At 50.3% G+C, this 20,538-nt stretch overlaps 1 protein-coding gene across 1 annotated transcript in view; it reads right to left on the bottom strand.

Moving 5' to 3' along the window:
• Positions 1–818: 818 nt before the first annotated feature.
• Positions 819–20,538, bottom strand: part of DAP (death associated protein) — a 66,871-nt gene continuing 47,151 nt past the window's right edge. Inside the window, exons 3-4 of the mRNA XM_027520532.1 lie at positions 3,715–3,757; positions 819–2,690 (exon numbers count right to left, since the gene is read on the bottom strand). Coding sequence (XP_027376333.1) covers positions 2,577–2,690; positions 3,715–3,757 — 157 coding nt within the window. The 3' untranslated portion in view covers positions 819–2,576. The remainder of the gene's footprint in view (positions 2,691–3,714; positions 3,758–20,538) is intronic.

Raw genomic sequence — 20,538 nt, 5'->3', positions numbered from 1 at the left:
TGAAAGATAATACAGACTTTGGAAGAAGGTAGGCTGCATTCTCTAAGTGGAGGGTCTGGGCCCTAATGAGTCATAGAAAGTGTTTGGTAACCTCCTCCCAACAAATGTCTACACAAACATTTCTCAGAAGGTGACATGGCCTGGTAAGTCAATGTTATGTACCTAGAACAACTCTCTACCCAGTGACACTAAATGCGCAAGACCCTCATTCTGTCCTCAACTTAGAAAGGGGGGTGGAAGCGTGAATGCAAACAGCAGCCTCCAGAGGTGACACCAGGGGCCGGGGGAGGCCAGGGCTGGGGACACAGACTCTGGTCATACGTGCCCTCCCCTGGCTCAGGGCTGCCAAGCTGCCCTGTCCTTCTAGGGTGAAAACAGGTCAGGGTCCCTCCCAGCTCACATCTGTAGTCTGACTCTGGATCTCAAAGCTAATAATTAGGATTATTTTCTCATCCTGCTCATAAGGGTTCCAGGGGATCTTTGGATAAATTAGGTGAATGTCTTATTTGTCAAACGCTGCTCACAGCCACCCCTGGGCTTACTACTAATCATTCTTCCCAAGTCTGTTCCCAAAGGACCTTCTGAGCACAGGGCCAGCTGCTCGGCCCAAGGAGTGCATTTTAACCCACCATATTAAAGCTTTTCCACTTTATGACATTTCAAAGGAGGCGATTAGACTCGAGGTGCCAGGTGTCCAATAGTTTGGCTTTGTGTCTGGGAAACAATTTGTGAACATACTCCTTATTTTTGCATGTTCGTATTTCTTTTGAAACCATCTGGCAACCCTAGCGAGATGAGAAAGAACAATCTCTGAGATATAAGAGAAAACAAACCACGCAGGAGCTTTATTAGAATGATTATTCTTGAAGTTAACCATTGATAAATTCATTCAGGGGAACAATTTGCTTTCAATGATCAGAAGCCCACAGATACACACCAGATGTAGCTAAAAGGACAAGAAAAACGCACAGCACGGCGCTCCTGGCTGCAGCACTGCAAGGTGCCAAGGATGCGCCTTCATCTCTGCAGCACGTGTGCAGCGGTCCACAGACTGGCCCAGCGCTGCCTGCTCTCAGGATCCTTCAGAGATGCCGGCTCCGGGAGGTTGCCAGGAGGAGGCTACACACCCAGGTGGCATCTCCAAAAGCCAGCCTCTGTTTATAGGAACATCTCAGTGATGAAGAAATATGAGATGTGACTATGCACTGCCTTGAGGGTGAGACCCCGGCTCCAGAAGTCAACGAGAGGGGAAACCAAGCCGCCTTTAGGCTGTGAAGCAGGGCTGGCTTTTCCCCTAGAGAGGGGCGAAAGCTAGGTCTGCGTCACCTTTACCAGTCGTGGACCTGGAGTTGGAAAGAGTGTCAGAAAGGCTGTGGGGGGCCTGCTGCCCCCATTGCGGACCTGCTGCAAATACCGCACTGGCAAGTGGGCCAGTCAGGCCACACCAGCTCCCAGAGCATCTGCTCCGGGAGATTCGAACAACTGCTTTTCGGAAAAGCAGGGCGCCCGGTTGCTGTGAGGCAGTAAGCAGTGTAGGGCAGCTCTGGGCAGGAAACCCAGGCAGAAAGCGGAGGGTAATCTGAGGTGCCCAAGTGAACGGTGCCCTGGGGCAGAGGTTGTTCTGACACTGACTGACTGACAAACAGGCTTTTCCAGCTCCAGTGGTGGGTGATGCTTCTACTTTTCCCTCGGGGAGGAAAGGCAGGTTTTCATCCCTTCCATCTTTCCCTGTGGTCAATGCTTTTGCTCTAGCGTTCCAGGATTAGCCATGTGTCTATTCCTCCACCTGGTCAGGGATCACTCCAAGAACTCCAAAGCGGTTCTCGAGGTGATCACTGAAAAAATGAAGGTTCGCCTTGATTTCCTGGCGAGCCTGTGTGGATGGTGGGGCCGTGCAGGACTTGGGACCCACACTGAGAAATCTCATTCTGGAAGTATTGTGTTTGGGCAGTATTTTTCAGCCAGGTGACTCTTGGAATAAAAGAGCCTCTTCAAAGTGGTAGGCTCTTCTCTGGCTTTTCTGGGAGAGCTCGGATCCCTCCTCACACAAGGGAGGGAAATTCAGCGATGCTGTTGTCTGCTGCATATCCTCCCTACTCAGGTTTTCTGAAATTAACGCCTTCATCTCTTTCTCTTCCCTCTAGGTGTTAAGATTTGATTGTCCTATTACTAAAAAGCATGCAATGATTGAGCTTTCCCCTGACTTTAATCTAATCCTCCCAGATTTGTGCCTGCTAATTTTTAAGACCACTGGCAGGGCAACTGATGAACCAGAACTGAAGCTAAACTGGGAACAATGTCACGTCACTCAGGTCTTGGTAAGTTCTGCTCAGGGCACAGAGAGAGGCGTGATGGTCCTTGAAAGACATCAGCCAGGACTCCCTGGAAGTGAGGTTTGGGGGTCTGATTCTAGTTTTAGAGCTGGAAATTGAAGGCTAAAGAATGGGTGCTTTGCTTTGTCTTAGAATTCCCGATGGGGCAGTGTTTTGAGGAAGATGCCAGTTCTCTTCGCCAGAGGAAATACAAAGTGTCAGGGAACCAAGGTGTGGCTGGTGAGGGCGCTGGGTCCTCGCTGGTCACTTGCGAGGTTGCTGGATGTGCTGGGTCCTCGGGGAGGGATGCCTGTCTATGGAGGCATGGGGCTTCTGGTGGGCCACCTGGGCGGCCGCTGGAGGGAAGTCCTTGTCACCCTGTGGGAAGACACGGAAAGCACTGGCTCAAAGCACTGTCTCATCAACCGTGGACAGCTGGTTGAGTTCATGCACGCCTGTCTGCTCAGTCACTCAGTCATGTCTGACTCTCTGTGATTCCATGGACTGTAGCCTACCAGGCTCTTCTGTCCATGGGATTTCCCAGGCAAGAATACTGGAGTGGGGGAGCCATTTCCTTCCTCCAGGGGATCTTCCTGACCCAGGGATCAAACATGTGTCTCCTGCATTGCAGGTGGATTCTTTACTGTCTGAGCCACCAGGGAAGCCTGAATAAGTTCATGAGCAAGAACCAAACCCAGCATTCTCTGGCTTCCCTGTGCGAGTGGGTGGGTGGTGGAGTGGACAACCTGTTGGAAGGTGGAAACCCATCTCCTAGGACTGTGGGGAGGTCCTGAGGCTTTTTGGGGAGTTTAAAGGGGCACAAAGACCCATGTACCTTCCAGAAGGTGAGAAAGCTCACCATCTCTGCCCCCACACCAGGGGTCAGGTACCACATGACTCACTCAGAACTAAGCTTGGGTGTTGGGTGGCTTTCTTCTGCTAGAGCAGTTCTTGTGGTCGTTTTGAATCCCATGGACAGAGGAGCCTGGTGGGCTATAGTCCATGGGGTCACAAAAGAGTTGAACCCGACTCAGCGACTAACACTTCACAGGTATTGCCATGTAATTCTTATTTCAAATTTCTTCAACCATTAAAAAATGTAAAAACATTGTCAGCTCACAGATCCCCCAGAAACCCTTTGGCCTGTGGACAGGCTGCTGACACTGGTCAAGTCTAAAGAGAAAGAAGACAGAAGAGGGTGGAGGAGAGGCAGGCAGGTGCTCTGGGCTCTTCCCGGCCACCACCCAGTCTGTCCCTGACCACAGAAGCACGTTCTGTGGACAGGCGGGCAATTAAGAGCCACCCCACCCCTGGCTCCCGGGTGGATGAGCGGGGTGGAGTAAGGACAGGAGGAATCAGGAGATTGTGCGCTGAAACCCTGAAATGATGAAAGGGCTCTTACCCGGGCGATGACTCCGGAGATAAACACGGTCGGCTTGGGTGGACTGGAAGACAAGAAGGAAGAGACATGGGCCACCACGACTCTCAGAGAGGAACACGCAGGTGATGCGAATGGGGAGACTGACTTCGTGACCACATGGCACATAAGGAGCCCCCGGAGGGAGGCGGGAGCACGCCTCTGGCCGTTATTTCATCACATGGACCCGATGGCCGCCATGCTCCAGACACCCGGGGGTCCCCTTCCTCCTGAGGCTGAGCTCAGGCGGAGAGGGAGAACGCTGTAGCAGACAGAGGACGTGTTGCTGAAAAGCATTCTCTCTGTTTTTGGTCAATCCTTCAGCTATGGGCAAGCCCAGTGGTTTTGGTCTCAGCAGACTGTGGACCTGGGTGATCCCTGGAGCAGGGAAGGGGCAGGGTCACAAGAGAACAGGAGACTCCAGGCAAGGAGCCTCTGGTCCTCTGGGCTGTGAGGCGCTCCCCTTGCCAGAGTCCTTGGCTTCCAGAAGCTTCTAATGGGTGAGATTCTCAGAGCCGATTGATGCAAAGCTCTTGGCCTTTCTGGGATGCCAAGTATTAAAAACGTAAGGTCCATGCTTCCACTGCCGGTGGCACGGGTTTGATCCCTCGTTAGGGAACTGAGGGGCTTCCCTGGTGGCTCAGACGGTCAAGAATCTGCCCACAATGCAGGAGGCTTGGGATCGATCCCTGAGTCAGGAAGATCCCCAGAGGAGGGCATGGCAACCCCTTCCAGTACTGTTGCCTGAGAAACCCCATGGACAGAGGAGCCTGGCAGGCTACAGTCCATGGGGGTCACAAAAGAGTCAGACAAGACTTAGAGACTAACACTTTCACTTCACTGTCTTAGGGAACTAAGATCCTGCATGTCCCATGGTGTAGCCAAAGAATAAAAAAAGAAAAGAAAAAGTAAGGTCCTTGTGAAGCTCTTGCTATTTCTTAATCTCTTTCATCATACTGACTGACCCACCCTGTCACCAATACTGAGGGAACAGGATTTAGGATGAAAGCACTACATGTTCATTGTTCAAAAGCAACAAGCCAAGCACGTTAATATCACTTGTAGTTCTGCTACCTGGAGAGAACTACTGTTGACGTGCGGGACGTCCTTCTAGCCTTCCTTTTTGTGGACAGAGAGATGCACTTGTTTCCTTATTAAATTGTCTTCTTACCAAAAGAGTCACCTTGTTTTGTAGTCTGCATTCTGCACTTAGTATCTGGTGAGCATACTTCTATGATATTATAAACTCTTCTATGGGTTCAATCCCTGGATTGGAAAGATCCCCTGGAGGAAGGCATGGCAACCCACTCCAGTATTCTCGCCTGGAGAATCTCACGGACAGAGGAGCCTGGCAGGCTACTGTCCATGGGGTTGCAAGAGTCGGACATGACTGAGGTTACTTAGCACTCACACATATGCCTTTATAAAAATAACCGCACGTGTCATAGTTTAGAAGCATCACAACACAGTTCCAGGTAGTACACAGGTGTGCACGCTTCTGAAATGTCTCAATGAGAGATAAGGGGACCCAGAAGCCATTAGGTGAATCCAAGGCTGGCCAGTCAGGGTGGACAGTGGGGTGAGGGCAGCTCTGGGAAGCGGGTGGCTTGGCTTAAGGCTGGTCCTGTGGGCAGACAGAGTGGAATCATCACGCTTGAGCTGCCCAGCCCACCTCCCACCAGCTGTGCTGCTCTACCTTGGAAGGAAATCACTCGTTTTAGCTTTCTTTTGCTGCAGGCAAAAGTCCCAGCATTCAGAAAGTTCGCTGTTTACATTGGAAGTTCAGTTCAGTCACTCAATCGTGTCCGACTCTTTGCGACCCCATGGACTGCAGCACGCCAAGCCTCCCTGTCCATCACCACCTCCCAGAGTTTACTCAAACTCATGTCCATCAAGTTGGTGATGCCATCCAGCCATCTCATCCTCTGTCGTCCCCTTCTCCTCCCACCTTCAGTCTTTCCCAGCATCAGCGTCTTTTCAAATGAGTCAGATCTTCACATCAGGTGGCCAAAGTATTGGAGCTTCAGCTTCAGCATCAGTCCTTCCAATGAATATTCAGGACTGATTTCCTTTAGGATGGACTGGTTGGATTTCCTTGCTGACCAAGGGACTCTCAAGAGTCTTCTCCAACACCACAGTTCAAAAGCATCAATTCTTCAGCACTCAGCTTTCTTTATAGTCCAACTCTCACATCGATACATGACTACTGTATAGCTTTGAATAGACAGACCTTTGTTGGCAAAGTAATGTCTCTGCTTTTTAATATGCTGTCTAGATTGGTCATAGCTTTTCTTCCAAGGAGGAAGTGTCTTTTAATACCAAAGAGTTTAGCAAAAACACTTGAAATTCCCCCAAGTAAGTTCTGTTACTCCATGAGACTAAGGACTTCAAGTCTTACTAAGCAGCACAGAAATGTTCCCCACATGACGCTGGTTTTGTTTTATTTAGCTTTTGTTGTGTGGTTAACTGGGTTGGTTATTTTTTTTACAAATATGGCTTGGCTACAGGATCAACAGCAAGCCAGGGATGAGTAAGTTTGGTCCAAGTGTAAGTCTCTGATGTCATTATGTTTGGATTTGTCTGGAATCCAAGAACACCATGCCTCGACTGCTCCAAATCACCCACCAGCTCCACCTCCAGGGATTTCACAGCCAAGGGTTTCCCATTGGAAGCTTGAGAACCATGCTCCGGATTCTAATATTTTAGAGGAAGCACCGAATGGCTTTCCATAGTGTTTCCACATCTTAGATTCACACCAGCAATGCAAACGGGCTCAATTTCTCCACACACTCACCACTTTAAAAAAATTATACATTTATTTATTTAATTTATTCATTTGGTGAGGGCGGGTCTTGGCTGCAGCACTTGGGACCCTCCATCTTCTCTGTGGCATGCAGGAGCTTTCAGTTGCAGCACTTGGGATCTAGTTCCCTGTTGTTGGTCAGTCGCTAAGTCGTGTCTGATGCTTTGCAATCCCCTGACTGCAGCACTCCAGGCTTCACTGTTTTTTCCTATCTCCTGGAGCTTGCTCAAACTCATATCCATAGAGTTGGTGATGCCATCCAACCATCTCATCCTCTGTCGTCCCATTCTCCTCCCGCCTTTAATCTTTCGCAGCATCAGGTCTTTTCTAATGAGTCAGTTCTTCCCATCAGTGGCCAAAGCATTGGAGCTTCAGCTTCAGCTTCAGCACCAGTCCTCCCAATGAATATTCAGGGTTGACTTTCTTTAGGATGGACTGGTTAGATCTCTGACCAGGGATCAAGCCTGGGTTCCCTGCTTTGGGAGCTCAGAGCCTTAGCCACTGGACCACCAGGGAAGCCCCCTCACCACTAATTATTTTCTGTTATTTATTTTTTGATAGAAGCCAGCCCAGTGGGTGTGAAGTGGTATTTCATTGTGCTTAGATTTAGCAACTAATTTTAAGGATAAGCTTTCTTATGGCAGGGAATAATAAACATTTGTATTGATCATTCAAGATCTTTATAGCATAAAATCCACTGCCCCCAACAAAGTCCTCTCTCCTCTAAAACACCGAAAAGGCCATAACCAACCATAAGGACACATGGCAACTGCCTGTGCAGAGGTGACCGACTGAAGGCTAGCCCCTCGTGTCTTATCTAAGAGCGATCTCTGTTTCCACATGTCTGTTTGGCAGAGTGTGTGTGCAGTGCTGGTTTTCATCAGACTTGGTCTTTTCCATCTTCAATTAATAGCATCTCAAACTGGTCAGGGATTGTCTATTACCTTCCTGTAGTAAAAACCCTCTCTAAACTTGAGACATGGTAGCTTAAATTCACAAACCCCAGTAAAGTGTGTGCTCTCCAAGCTGTGCTTGCAAAAACACACTTGTTTAAATTCCATTAGGGTTCCACGTGAAGCATAACCTACATTTCCAAGATTCTATAAACTGTGAGAGCAGCTTTGAGGATTTATTTAATCTGATGAGAATCATTCTGACAGATGTTGGTTTGAAGAAGCAACATTACTTTCACGAAACAGAGACAGTGAAAAATATCATTCCTGCCCTCCCCACATCCTTAGGCCTTTTCAGTCTTTGAAAACCATATTTATTTAAATTTAAAGGAACCGCAAACCTGATGGAATTAGCGGGAATTTAGAGCCCCTGTAACTGTCCCATGGAAAGGGCAATCTGCTCCAGCATTCTTGCCTGGAGAATCCCGTGGACAGAGGAGCCTGGGTGGGCTGCTGTCCATGGGGTTGCACAGAGTCAGACACGACTGAAGTGACTTAGCATGCATGCATGCATTGGAGAAGGAAATAGCAACCCACTCTGGTATTCTTGCTTGGAGAATCCCAGGGACAGAGGAGCCTGGTGGGCTGCTGTCTGTGGGGGTCACACAAAGTCGGACATGACCGAAGCGACTTAGCAGTAGCAGCAGCAACCCTCCCATACATCAGCAGATATCGCAGCTCTCTCACACTTGGCCTGTGTAGCTGCCAAACATTTGATGCATGTGGGTTTCCAGTATTCACCTGTCATATATGTGTTAGGTGCTTAGTCGTGTCCAACTCTATGATGGCTCCTCTGACCATGGGATTTCCCAGGCAACAATCCTGGAGTGGGTTGCCATTTCCTTTTCCACAGGGATCTGCCCGATCCAGGGATCGAACCTGGGTCTCCTGCATTGCAGATGGATTCTTTACCTGCTGAGCCACTTGGGAAGCCCATTTTACAGGTGAGGGACAGTAAATCAGAGAGGTCCAGTAAGTCACCTGATGCCTGTGTAGTGGATAAGCACTCTGAGCCAGACTTGGAACAAGGGCAGCCCAGAGCGTTAGCCTGTTGCCCTCATTTCAGGGCTGAGAACTGGGTCATGGAACAGCCTCTATTTTTAGATTCTGGATTTTACACACGATTTAGAGTTGCAGATTTTTAAAGTAAGTAATCTACATGCAGTCAGAGGATCCACTATCCAGGCAGACAGTACAAGGTATTCAAATCAGCCTCAGCACTTTCTTTCTGACTTGGTAACAGATTCTTTTTCCTTGAAAACCATCATTTATGTCTCTAGCACTTAACTAGGGCACAGAGCACTTCCATATAAGTTATTAATGCACCTGATGCTCTTCAGCAGGTGTTTCCCTCGTTACAGGTGAAGGCGCGGTGGCTAAGAGGCTGCACTTTGTTCGTGGTCCTTGGAAGCACAGCCTGGAGGACGCAGGCCTGGACCCCTCAGCTCTGTGCTCTGTGTTGGTTCATGGGCCCCACCGTTGCCCACGTCTCAGCTCCCAAGCTTCAGGAGCAAAGCTTGGTTTCAAACTATCCATTGAGTCAAAATGCAGTCTACACGGTCTAAGAAGGAGGCCCAGAGGACGGTGGCAGGTGGATGCCAGCTGAGTGTGGGTTCTGATGTCAGACCATCCCAACTCTGCCAGTGATTGGTGGGTGGGCTGGTGTCTGACCTTCTGAGGCTCAGTTTGCTCACCTGTGGAATGGGTGGCAGTGGACCCTCTCTCACCAGGAGCTACACATACGCACGCTGCCTGGCACACAGCAGGTGCTCCGCAAATGGCAGGTGCCGGGGTGACGAGGACATCCCCAGCCCTCCTGTGTCTCCACCCCTGATTCACAGCTGGCTCAGTTCTGTCTCATCTTCAGATCCCCTGACCGTGTAGAATAACCCTGCTGATCCGGGACAGAGAAGCTTCCAGGTAAGCAAAAAGAGGGTCTGAGATACATACACAGATGTCACCAAACCATGGACTTGAAGAAAAGAAGCCCTCTGGGTCCTCAGTCTATCTGATTCCTGTTTGACCCAATCGGAACGGCCTGCTTGTTAGTTTCCCAGCCCACGGAAGACTGGAACAAAGCCTGGACAGTGATAAGGCCACTTGAGCTTAAGGTGGGGCGGCTGCCCTGCAGCGGGCAGCTCCACCTGGCCCACCAGCTCCTTGTCCACCCACAGCTGTGGTCACAGCACAGGAAGCAAGCCGGCAAGGAAGCTGGTGGGGACGCTGGTAGTGGCGGCGGGAGCATCCTCATGTCGGCTACGTGAGGACCTGGGAGCCATCATCACATGATGCTCCCGCTCTTCCTGGTGAGAAAGCATGTGAGTGCTCAGAAAGGGACTGTACTCTTAAAATCTCCCTAAAGGCCAAAGCTGCCTGGGAATCGGGCAGCAGGGCTCTGATGAACGCTCGGACCCAGAAAGTTGCATCAGAGTCTCGATTTCATTTTCTGACGAGCGGCTAACACCCGGGATGCGGGGTGCGGGTGGTTGGGGTGGGGGTACTTTGTAGAAGGAACCCAGAGCAGACCTTGAGACGTGGAGTTTAGGCTGAGATCTGAGTGTGAGCATGTGCACACACGTGTGTAACAGGAAGGACACGACGCCACAGCCCAGTGAGAAGGAAGGGGCTTGGCTTCATCTGCTGTCGTCAGCAGAGTGCCTGGGGTCCAAGCCTCTCACCTCTTAGTGATGGAAGTGGGCCAGTTTGGGCTCAGGTCCTGTGACGGACTCCTGAGAAAAGCTATCTCCTTGCTGGGAGGACTGGGCCTGGAGGTGGTCCAGAAGCTGAAGCTCTGGCTATAGTCTGTGACTCTGTGTTCAGAGTTTACTGAGAAATATATACCACCTGGGGTGATGTTGAATAGATTTCCTAGTAAATGGAAGGAAGGCAAGCAAAAAATCCTTCCTGGCCACTGTTAATTCTTGAAATATCTTTCTGGCTTGGCATTCGCTTATTAAAGTTATTAATTTTCTGGACACCAAAATCCTAATTAGCATGCCTGGTGCCCAGAGGGAGCCCTCGCACTTGACTGCACCCAGGCACCGCTTTGTCTCCCACTGTTCGAAGCTTGGCAGTCAAGGCTGCCTCCCTCCTTCGGCCTGATGTCAGGCGCTTCAAGAGCTCTCCCACAAGATGGCACTGCTGGTCCTCTGAGCTTGCGACTTTCAGGCCAGCCAGGCTTTGTCCGGCTCGGCCAAGCCCGGGAAACTTGCCCCAGGAAACTGGGAGTCCAGGGTGGGCAGGGGACACTGGCACCCTAGGGTGTGCCCCCTTCTCCCTAAGGGCGAGGCCATTGTTCAGGGGGTCTGACTACAGGGAAACCAAGTACGACTCAAGGGCTTTAGGAGAAATTCTAGATCTAAAGAAAATGATCAGGAATCCAACTCCTTCGAGGATTTGGCATTCGGAGTTTGCAAAATCCTTTAAAAAAAAAATTTGACTGCATCAGGTCTCGCTGCAGCACTCAGGATCTTTGTGGCTCACATGGGATCTTTTGTTGTGATACACAGGCTTCTCTCTAGTTGCGACGTGTGGGCTCAGTAGTGGCGGAGCTTGGGCTTAGTTGCTCCATGGCATGTGGGGTCTTGGTCCCCCCACCAGGGATCAAACCCGCGACCCCTGCATTGCAAGGCAGATTCTTAACTGTTGGACCACTGAGGAAGTCTCCTGTAATGTCTTTTTAAGGGCGTGAGCAAAGGCGCTCCTCTGGGGGACAAAGTCTGAATTTGTGTTTACATCTTCGTTTCAACAAGAAGACCGAGCTTCAGCATCAGCCATGGTGTCTCTAGTTCTCTGACTCAGGCCTGCTGATCCCAGGGGGCCATGACTTTGGGACAAAGCCCAGCCCAGCCTGTTTCTCTGAGTCTGTCCCAGACATGAGTCTCCATGCCAGAAGATGCTCTTTGGAATTGCAAAAAGTCTGCCCTCCAGATGACACTCCGCCCACAGATACCAGACTGGTTGTTGATCCAGATGCCAGCACCTCACCACCTGCTTATTTCGAGAAGACTGCCTCCCCTAGTACTGACTGTGTAAGGCGAGGATGGACTATGTATAAACAAGTGTCCGACAGACACTCTAGCCACGGTGGCAGCTGCCTTACCAGGACCTCGGAAGCCCCTTCTTCCCTCTAGACACGTATTTCTAGAAAGCTACTCTAAGCTTCCCACCAGTGTCTTTACACATAGGACCGTCTCATTGTGTGACCTAACAAGTGTTCCCTCCTCTGTCTTCCCTCTGCTCTCACCTTATTCTCTCTCTCTTGCTGGATGCAAAGAGGATAAGATAAACACAGTCCTGATTCTAATTCTTAGCTTGCATCCTAAGGATTTCATGCACAGGTGCCGTTCCAGGCCAGCGTGTGTGTGTCTGCATTCATCACGATACAGAGTGGTCACCACGTCCGATGAGGGAAACCTAGCCTGGTCGCCTGAGCGTGCTGGGGTGAGCCGAGCATCTGCAGGGCTTGGGAAAGCACCGCCTTCTGCCACTGTCTCTACCAAGTGCAGTGAGGACTCGGCAGCAGAGAGCAAAGCTGTGTAACGGAGTGTTTGAGGGCTGGGCTTTGGAGACAAAGGGCTCTGGGTTCAAATCTTAGTTCAGAGGAGTAGCCTCCTTGAGCCTCCGTGTCCATCTGCAAAATGGGAGCAATTCCTCTTTTAAAGAAGAGTTGTTCAAGTGAAATAATGTATATAAACTGTGCTTACGGTAGGATACTGCCCCCACTGGCAAAACCAGTTGGTTACAACAGAGACTTGCTCTGAGCTTAACCTGAGAACACTTCATGTAACTATCCGACATTCAGTGTAGCGATCATTCTATGTATTAAATATTCTAAATGTTACCTCATTTCAGTAAGTAGCACTTACAATGAGCGAACCCATCTTCGATTCTGAACACATTTGTTTCAGTGTCATGCTTTTGAATTCCAATATTGGGAAGTCCAGGTGGCTCAGATGGTCAAGAGTCTGTCTGCAGTGCAGGAGACCTGGGTTCGATCCCTGGGTCAGGAAGATCACCTGGAGAAGGGAATGGCTACCAACTCCAGTATTCTTGCCTGGAGGATCCCATGGACAGAGCAACCTGGTGGGCTGCAGTCCACGGAGCTGCAAAGAGTTGGACACAACTGGGCAACCAACACTTTTCACCAGTGAATAGCTAATGCTGACTGCTGCTGCTGCTGCTGCTGCTAAGTCTCGTCAGTCGTGTCCGACTCTGTGCGACCCCATAGATGGCAGCCGACCAGGCTCCCCCGTCCCTGGGATTCTCCAGGCAAGAACACTGGAGTGGGTTGCCATTTCCTTCTCCAATGCTGACTAGACAGGTGCTAAAAATATATATATATTTGTGGCCTACAGCTTGAAATCAGATCTCATTGGCTGTCTTCAGGGTCAAGGTTATGTTTTATAATGAGCTGGGGGTTCATGGTTCAAAGTACAAAGTATGTATTTTCTAGAAGACAGCTATTATGGCTATAAAAAGGAAAATGATTGTGTAAGTAGGAAAAACCCTGACAAGATGACTGTTAGTAGAATTCCTACTAGAAAGAGGTACACACTGATGTTAAATCAAATACAGACACCAAAACCCTCCTCTGATCTGGGTCTACTCCCATCCTGGGAGGTGCAGGGGGCTGGCTCTGCGTGGGACCAGCTCTTGCTAGGCTGGTTCTGGGAGACCCCAGCCAAGAAAGAGGAGACCCGGATTAACTCTCTCCCGGGAGACTGTTAGCAGGTCTATCTTGGCTGTGGGAGCTTTGCCTCTCACAAAAGTCAAGACATGGCCTGGGAGGACCAGTCACAGCTCAGGTTAAAGTCAAGTACATGGAGAGATGGATGAGAGCTTTTGGATTTCTCTGCTGCTGGATTCCCCAGTAATTACATCCTTAATCCACCCTCCAAACTCACGGCGCAGAGGGACTCCATGAGCTGATAGCGGCCGTGGCTCTCTCCCCAGGCAGCCCGGTGCACACGATAAGCGATAAGCTGTGGTCCTCAGTGGTCTGCGGATTTGCAGATTCACCCGCCGCCTGATTAAAACCCTGCCTCTGTGGACCCTCTTCAGATTGCACCACGCCCTCCTGCCTTTTCCAGAATTAACAGAAGAAGAGGCGCCGAGTCAAGTACACAGAAAAGTAAATGCACTGCAAATTCTGCCTTCTTGAAACAAGCCAACGCGTGAGTTAGGACAACTCCCATTCAGTCAGGCAGCTCCCACCCTGTCCCACGCACTGAGAGCAAGCTCTTGGGAATATCCTGCTAGCACGCAGCGCAGCAGGACAGACCACGTCAAGGTCCCTGCGATCGTGGGGAGTGCACGCTGGGCGCTGGTCAGAGCCTTCACTCTCTCCCTGCTGGTGAACAGTCAGGAAGCCAAGATTCCCTCCACAGTCCAGGTCACTGTCGGGGGTGGAAATCACTGTTCAGGACCCTATGGTTTATTCTTGACTCATCAGTTTCATTTGTTGGGTTATTTGTTGATTCATCAGTTTCACTGACTTATTCATTCAACAAGAATATGTGTGTGTATACACGTACACAGCCTAAGTACCCAACATGCCTCAGAATTGGGAAGGCCTCAAGTTGCATCAGATGCGTCTCCCACTTGCTGCCTGGGCGGCGGCTGCAAGGACCTCCCCCCGCCTCTCATCACGGTCCTCCTCTCCCCCACTAACACCCACTGGGCAGCACTCTGGGTTAGGGGCCAGGGGGAGGTGGGAAGATGAAAGTCCTCAGGGAGCTGGGCCCAGAGACCCCTCGAATGTCATCAGGAAGCCCACAGGGCACACCTGTGAGGTTCCCCAGATGCCAAACTGGAAAATGGCTCATCACCATGTTCCAGAAATGGGTTTTCCTTATTTCAGTGTGGCCAGTCTCCATGACAACCACAGGGAAACCAAGCTCGTCCTCATCGACAGGAAGGAGGTCCACAGGCTGATCCTCCAATGGGGACAGGATCCTCTAGGGCTGCTCCTGAGTACCAGCAGGGGACCAGAGGCTCACTCTGAACTTGACCAAGGATTCCAAGTGGGGAAGGAAGGGCAGAGCCCCCAAAGCTCTCATTGCCACCCTCCCTTCCAGTGTCCCTTTGGGTACTGTCTTCCTGAAGGCCCTTTGCTTTCCATGGAGGCACCCAGATAATCTCCTTTTGCCACTGATGATGCATTCATGGTACCCGATATTAACATGTGAGGAGGGTAACAGGAGAAGGAGGCAGCAGAGGATGAGTTGGGTAGATAGCATCACCGACCCAATGGACATGAATGTGAGCAAACTCCAGGAGACAGTGAAGGATAGAGGAGCCGGGCTACAGTCCATGGGGTCGGAAAGAGACCGAGAGACTGAATGACAATCACAACAATAGCCATGCAGCACCTGAGCCTCAGCGTCCTCATCTGAGATGTGGAGCTCGTCACCCCTGGATCCCACAGGGATTCAGGAAGATCAGGGGAGCGCTGTTTGTCAGGCATGCTGCATACGAGGTGGGACTCCAGAAGGAGCTGTCATGAGGTTAGCGTGTGAACGAAAGCAGATTTATCCCCATGTCACCGTGTGGACGGCGAACTGGACGGTGGTCATAGTACTCGCAAAAATTAAAGCAGAGAAGCACATTCTTGTGGCTGGAGGAAGTGTAACCTGTAACCATGAGGCAGTACTTGGGAGACCACGATATGGATTGTGCCTGGGGCTTTGGGGGAAGAACTGAAGCTGAACCAGTGCAGCCTGGAGCTTCCTGCCAAGCCTAGTTATACCCGGAGAGATGGTCCCACGGCCACAGTCACACAGAGGGTGCCCAGGATGAGACTTCGGGCTGAGGTCTCAGCAGGCTGGTGATGACTGAGCTCCTGGGGGTATTAGGGCTAAATGTAAGCTTGAAAGTGAAAGTGTTAGTCTCTCAGTCGTGTCTGACTCTGCGACCCATGGATGGTAGCCCACCAGGCTCCTCTGTCCATGGGATTTCCCAGGCAAGAATACTGACTGGAGTGGGTTGCCATTCCTTTCTCCAGGGGGTCTTCCCAACCCAGGGAGTGAACCTGGGTCTCCTGCATTGCAGGCAGATTCTTTACTGTCTGAGCCAGCAGGGAAGTGCCAATGTAAACTCAGTGTTTAAGACATCAAAGAAGAACCTCTATTTTGAGATGGCAGGCATTTACACACGCCGCCCAGGGCCTGCCTTCCACCACCATTGGGCAAATAAACCCATACTGAAGGCCCATCTATTCTGAGGGGGTGATGGAATGTGTGAGGACAGTGTGGTCACATTTCAGAGGAGCCGAAGGTTGCCCTCAGTCAAGGGCAACTGTGAGTTACCGTCACAAACGTAAAGGATTTGGGATGTAAACTAAGGCTGGGAGAGTTTTGTTAGGGTTGGGAGAGGCGGGCAGTTCAGTTGAAGAGCAGGTTCTGGCTGGGAAGCTGGACTTGGTGCCATCAGGATCCGGGGTGGCAGAGATGTCTAGGGTTTGGCAGGTTCATCCACATGGGTGTGTTCACCACCCTCTGTGCCTGGGCTTGTGTGCTGAATAAACACTAAACAGGCCTCTGGCTGAGTTCTACAGACCCAACATCACCAACAGAGCCTAACTCTGGAGGGTGGTCTGGGGCTCAGGACACATCTGACCTACATGCAAGTGGACCCAGGGCCCCGGTACCTCTGGGTTTCTCTGGGTCACATGCCACAGGTGAGCGAACCCTGCCATTGATTTGCACCTTGTTGTTGAAAACTAGGACACATTGCCAGACAAGGAGAAACTCCTGTGTGACAGGGAAATAGTGTTTAAAACCAGAGCTCTTCCCGGGAATGTGGGCCACGTGGTCTCTGGAGCAGAGGGTATGAGTCCCCTGGGTTTGCACTGTCCGCAGCCTCGGTTACTGCATTCGATGGTGGAGCTCTTGTGATGGACACCAGAGGGAAGGGCCCTAGACTAAGAAACGTGACTCCCAGGGGGCTACCTGGAAAGGTGTGGGGCAGGGAGTCTGCTGGGGAGTGGGTGCCTGGCTGAGAATCATTCGCCTGGGGGAATCAGAGGGCCGTGTTCCACATGAGACACTCGACCAAGCACCCAGATAAACATCACCGGTGTCCGTGCTTCTCTCACGGAGGCAGGAGAGGATGGAACGGGAGTACTAACTTGAAACACTGGTTTTTGTTTTTTGTGTGGGTTTTTTGGTTTGTTTTTAAATATTTCTGGAGTACAGTTGCTTTACAATGTTGTATTATTTTCTGCTGTACAGCACAGTGAATCAGTATATATATATATGTGTGTATATATCCCTGTTACAGGAAAAAGCCATTGCTGACTCCACGTTGGAACTGTTTCTTTGACTTGCTTTCCGTTGCTTTTGTTATTATAATCACGCATAATGGGCTGCCTCAGAGAATCCTGCCCCTCTGCCTGACCTAAACCAAAGCGCTTTTGTTCATTTAGCACCCTGTCCTCAAAGTGGACAGCAGGAAGAAATTAACACCTCCCCTGCCTGAGGCTTGCTGTTCTAGGAGATTCTTGCAAGATTAACGGCCCTTTTACTTTGCTTCCTCACCTCCCCCATAAAGGAACCTGGCATCCAGATCCCGATAAGATGGTTATTTTGAGACATTAGTCTGCCATCTTCTCCATCAGCTAGCTCTCTGAATAAAGTAATACTCCTCGCCTCAACACCTTGTCTCCGATTTGTTGGCCTGTCGTGAGGTGAGCAAAGCGACCTGGGACTTGGTGACACTCTCTTTTTGGATTTCCTTCCCATTTAGCTCACCACGGAGACAGTAGAGTTCCCTGTGCTATACAGTAGGTTCTCGTTAGTTATCTATTTTATGTATATTATGCTGTGCCTGTGTGCAAAGTCATGTCCAACTCTTCGTGACCCCATAGACTGTAGCCTGCCAGGCTCCTCCATGGAATTTTCCAAGCAAGGATACTAGAGTGAGTTGCCATTTCCTCCTCCAGGGAATCTTCCCGGTCCAGGGATTAAACCCATGTCTCCTTCACTGGCAGGCAGCTTCTTCTGCCACTGAGTCACTTGGGAAGCCCTATTTTACTCATGGTGGTGGTTTAGTTGCTAAGTTGTGTCTGACTCTTGTGACCCCATGGACTGTAGCCTGCCAGGTTCCTCTGTCCATGGAAGTCTCCAGGCGAGAATACTGGAGTGGGTTGCCATTTCCTTCTCCAGGGGAATTGAACCTGGGTCTCCTGCATTGCAGGCAGGTTATTTACCGACTGAGCTAGGAGGAAAGCCTATTTATGCCCAGCAGTGTATATATGTCAATTCCAATTGGGATTCAAACACTGTTTTAAAAGAAATAATTTGTATCCCCTATAGGAAACCCCAGTCAAAGAGGAGTTCTTCTTAAGCTCAAGATGTTCTGTTACCTTTCCTCAGCATTTGCCTCAAAAAGGCACTGATTTGAATATAAAGGGGAAAAAAGCAACATCTTTATGGTTCAGTAACAGGTCTATTGGAGAAGGCAATGGCACCCCACTCCAGTACTCTTGCCTGGAAAATCCCATGGGTGGAGGAGCCTGGTAGGCTGCAGTCCATGGGGTTGCGAAGAGTCGGACACGACTGAGCAACTTCACTTTCACGCATTGGAGAAGGAAATGGCAACCCACTCCAGTGTTCTTGCCTGGAGAATCCCAGGGACGGCGGAGCCTGGTGGGCTGCCGTATATGGGGTTGCACAGAGTCGGACACGACTGAAGCGACTTAGCAGCAGCAGCAGCAGCAGCAACAACAGGTCTATGAGTTCCTAAAACAATTACTAGTGACATAAATTCAGACATTTTCTGCATCACAGTTTTCAAAACAGATCACAAGGGCAGAAGGCATTGTATATTTGTCTACTACCCTTTCTTGGAAGAAGAAACAAAGCAGCCAACCCCCTCCTGCCTGTTCCCTGGCCAGCAGAGAGAAGACAGAATTGGCCCCCGTGCTCGTGGGAGTCACACGTCCCTGACTCCCTGGGACAGTCCAGCTTTAGGCCTCGGTCACAGTGTCACTACTATTTGCACCTCCTTTCACGCTGGAAGACATACCAGTCTAAACACGTTGCATGGCAGCTCCAAGCCAAGACAGAATTCTAGAAGGATCCTCACCGTTACTCGGGCTCGTAGGCATTTGATCATGCATGTTAGCAATTCTTGAACTCCTGCCCATATAACCTGAAAACCTGAGCTATCGTCGAGGGCAGCACACGGGTTTTCTTTCCATTGTTTTCCCTGCACTGACCCTTCCCCAGCTGTGTTCCCCTGAGGACTTCCCACGTATCGTGATACAGCAGAAGTGCTTACATGCCCAGCGCCCCTTCAAGGTCAAGGTTAATGGCTGAATTTACACTGTCCCCAGCACCTGACGTAGTATCTGGTGCACATAGAGCCTTAACAGATGCTGTCAGCACGAATTGAGTGGTGGGCACCAGTCTATAGTAGTGGGGGGTGGGAGGGTGAGTTGTGGCTCATGTCTTAGGAATGCACAGAGCTCCTCTGGCACCAGAGCCTCGAAGGCTTGCAAGCAGCAATTCAAAGCTTTGCTTTTGTTACCTACTAGGCTGGCTGGGCCAGATCCACTGGCGAAGGGGGTGGTGGACCTGGTGTTTTCAATCAAATGGGCTCTTTCCCCAGCTTTTGCCAGAATGACCTTGAAGACTAATAAACAGTCTCTCCCTATTAAGACAGGGCTCAGGCTAAGAGGTACCTCTTAAATCATCTCATGCCAAACTGAGAGTGCTGGTGGAACGATGAGTTAAGTCTTAGAGGATAAGAACAGTTAGCCAAGGGCAGATGGAAGAGAGAGAAGGGGCGAGCACCTTACTGAGACCACTGTCCAGAGTCTACGAATTCAATTTCACAGGAAAAGAATCCATCAACTTTTTCTATGGCCATTCCTGGTAGATGTCAACAGATGGGTTGGGTTTCTTTGCAGGACTCTCATCACATTTCCCTAAAAATATCAAAAATTACAGACCTAAGGCACAGGTTCAAAGGCAGACAACCCTGTAAAGAAACTGGAGTCTTTTTTAATAAAGTGTGACTTCACTTTACTGCAAGAGGGACCATAATGTCCAAGGCGTTGTCTCCAGAGCTTGGGGAGGATGCACTTGGGCACCTGCTATTCCAACTCACATCACAGACAGGTTTTTAAGTTCCATTTACCTCTTCCCTTTGGGGCTTTGCTGGTGGCTCAGACAGTAAAGAATCTACCTGCAGTGCAGGAGACCCAGGTTCGATCCCTGGGTTGGGAAGACCCCCTAGAGAAGGGCATGGCAACCCACTCTGGTATTCTTGCCTGGAGAATTCCATAGACAGAGGAGCTTGGTGAGCTATATAGTCCCTGGGGTCACAAAGAGGCAGACACGACTGAACGACTAACACTTGCCTCTTCAGCTGGATTCTTAAATATGTGTATCGGGAGTAGTTGTTGGGAATTCTATTTTAGAATTTTGGAAGGATCACCAAGGAAGGAGCCCAGTGACGTTAGCTCTAAAAGGGGTCTTTCCTCTAACAATTAAAAGAAATATACCACAGGATTATGAGGGCTGAGTAAAACATTAAATCATTAAGAAATTGCTATAAATAAGCAGTGTTCATTTGATCACTCAAAACGGACTGGTTCTACAAGACTTCCAAGGCTCATAAAATACTGCTGGCTTTTGGCGGTAGCTAGCACCTGGTTTGTGGCTTCCCTGGTGGCTTGGTGGTAAAGAATCTGCCTGCTAATTCAGGAGATGTGGGTTTGATCCCTGGGTCAGGAAGATTCCCTGGAAAAGGAAATGGCAACCCACTCCTGTATTTCCATTCCTGGGAAATCCCATGGACAGAGGAGCCTGGCAGTGCATGGGGTCTCAAAAGGATCAGACATGACTTGGCAGCTAACCAAAAACAACGAGCAGCACCTGGGGTGCATGCCAACGGCTTCTTTAACCCAGCAGCCTGGGTGTGGGGTACCAGGGAGCCTTCTCCGTGGCTGGCCTCCCAAGGTGCCCCAGTGGAGCAGAGAGCAGGGCCCTGTGCTGTGACGTGGGTCCCTGCCACCCAGCCCGGGGCTGGGCACTGGCTGGCTGT

The sequence above is a fragment of the Bos indicus x Bos taurus genome, chromosome 20 (assembly GCF_003369695.1).
Source record: "Bos indicus x Bos taurus breed Angus x Brahman F1 hybrid chromosome 20, Bos_hybrid_MaternalHap_v2.0, whole genome shotgun sequence".
NCBI lineage: Eukaryota > Metazoa > Chordata > Mammalia > Artiodactyla > Bovidae > Bos > Bos indicus x Bos taurus.
The sequence above is the reverse complement of the archived record's forward strand: the minus strand, read 5'-3'. Positions and strand labels throughout refer to the sequence as shown.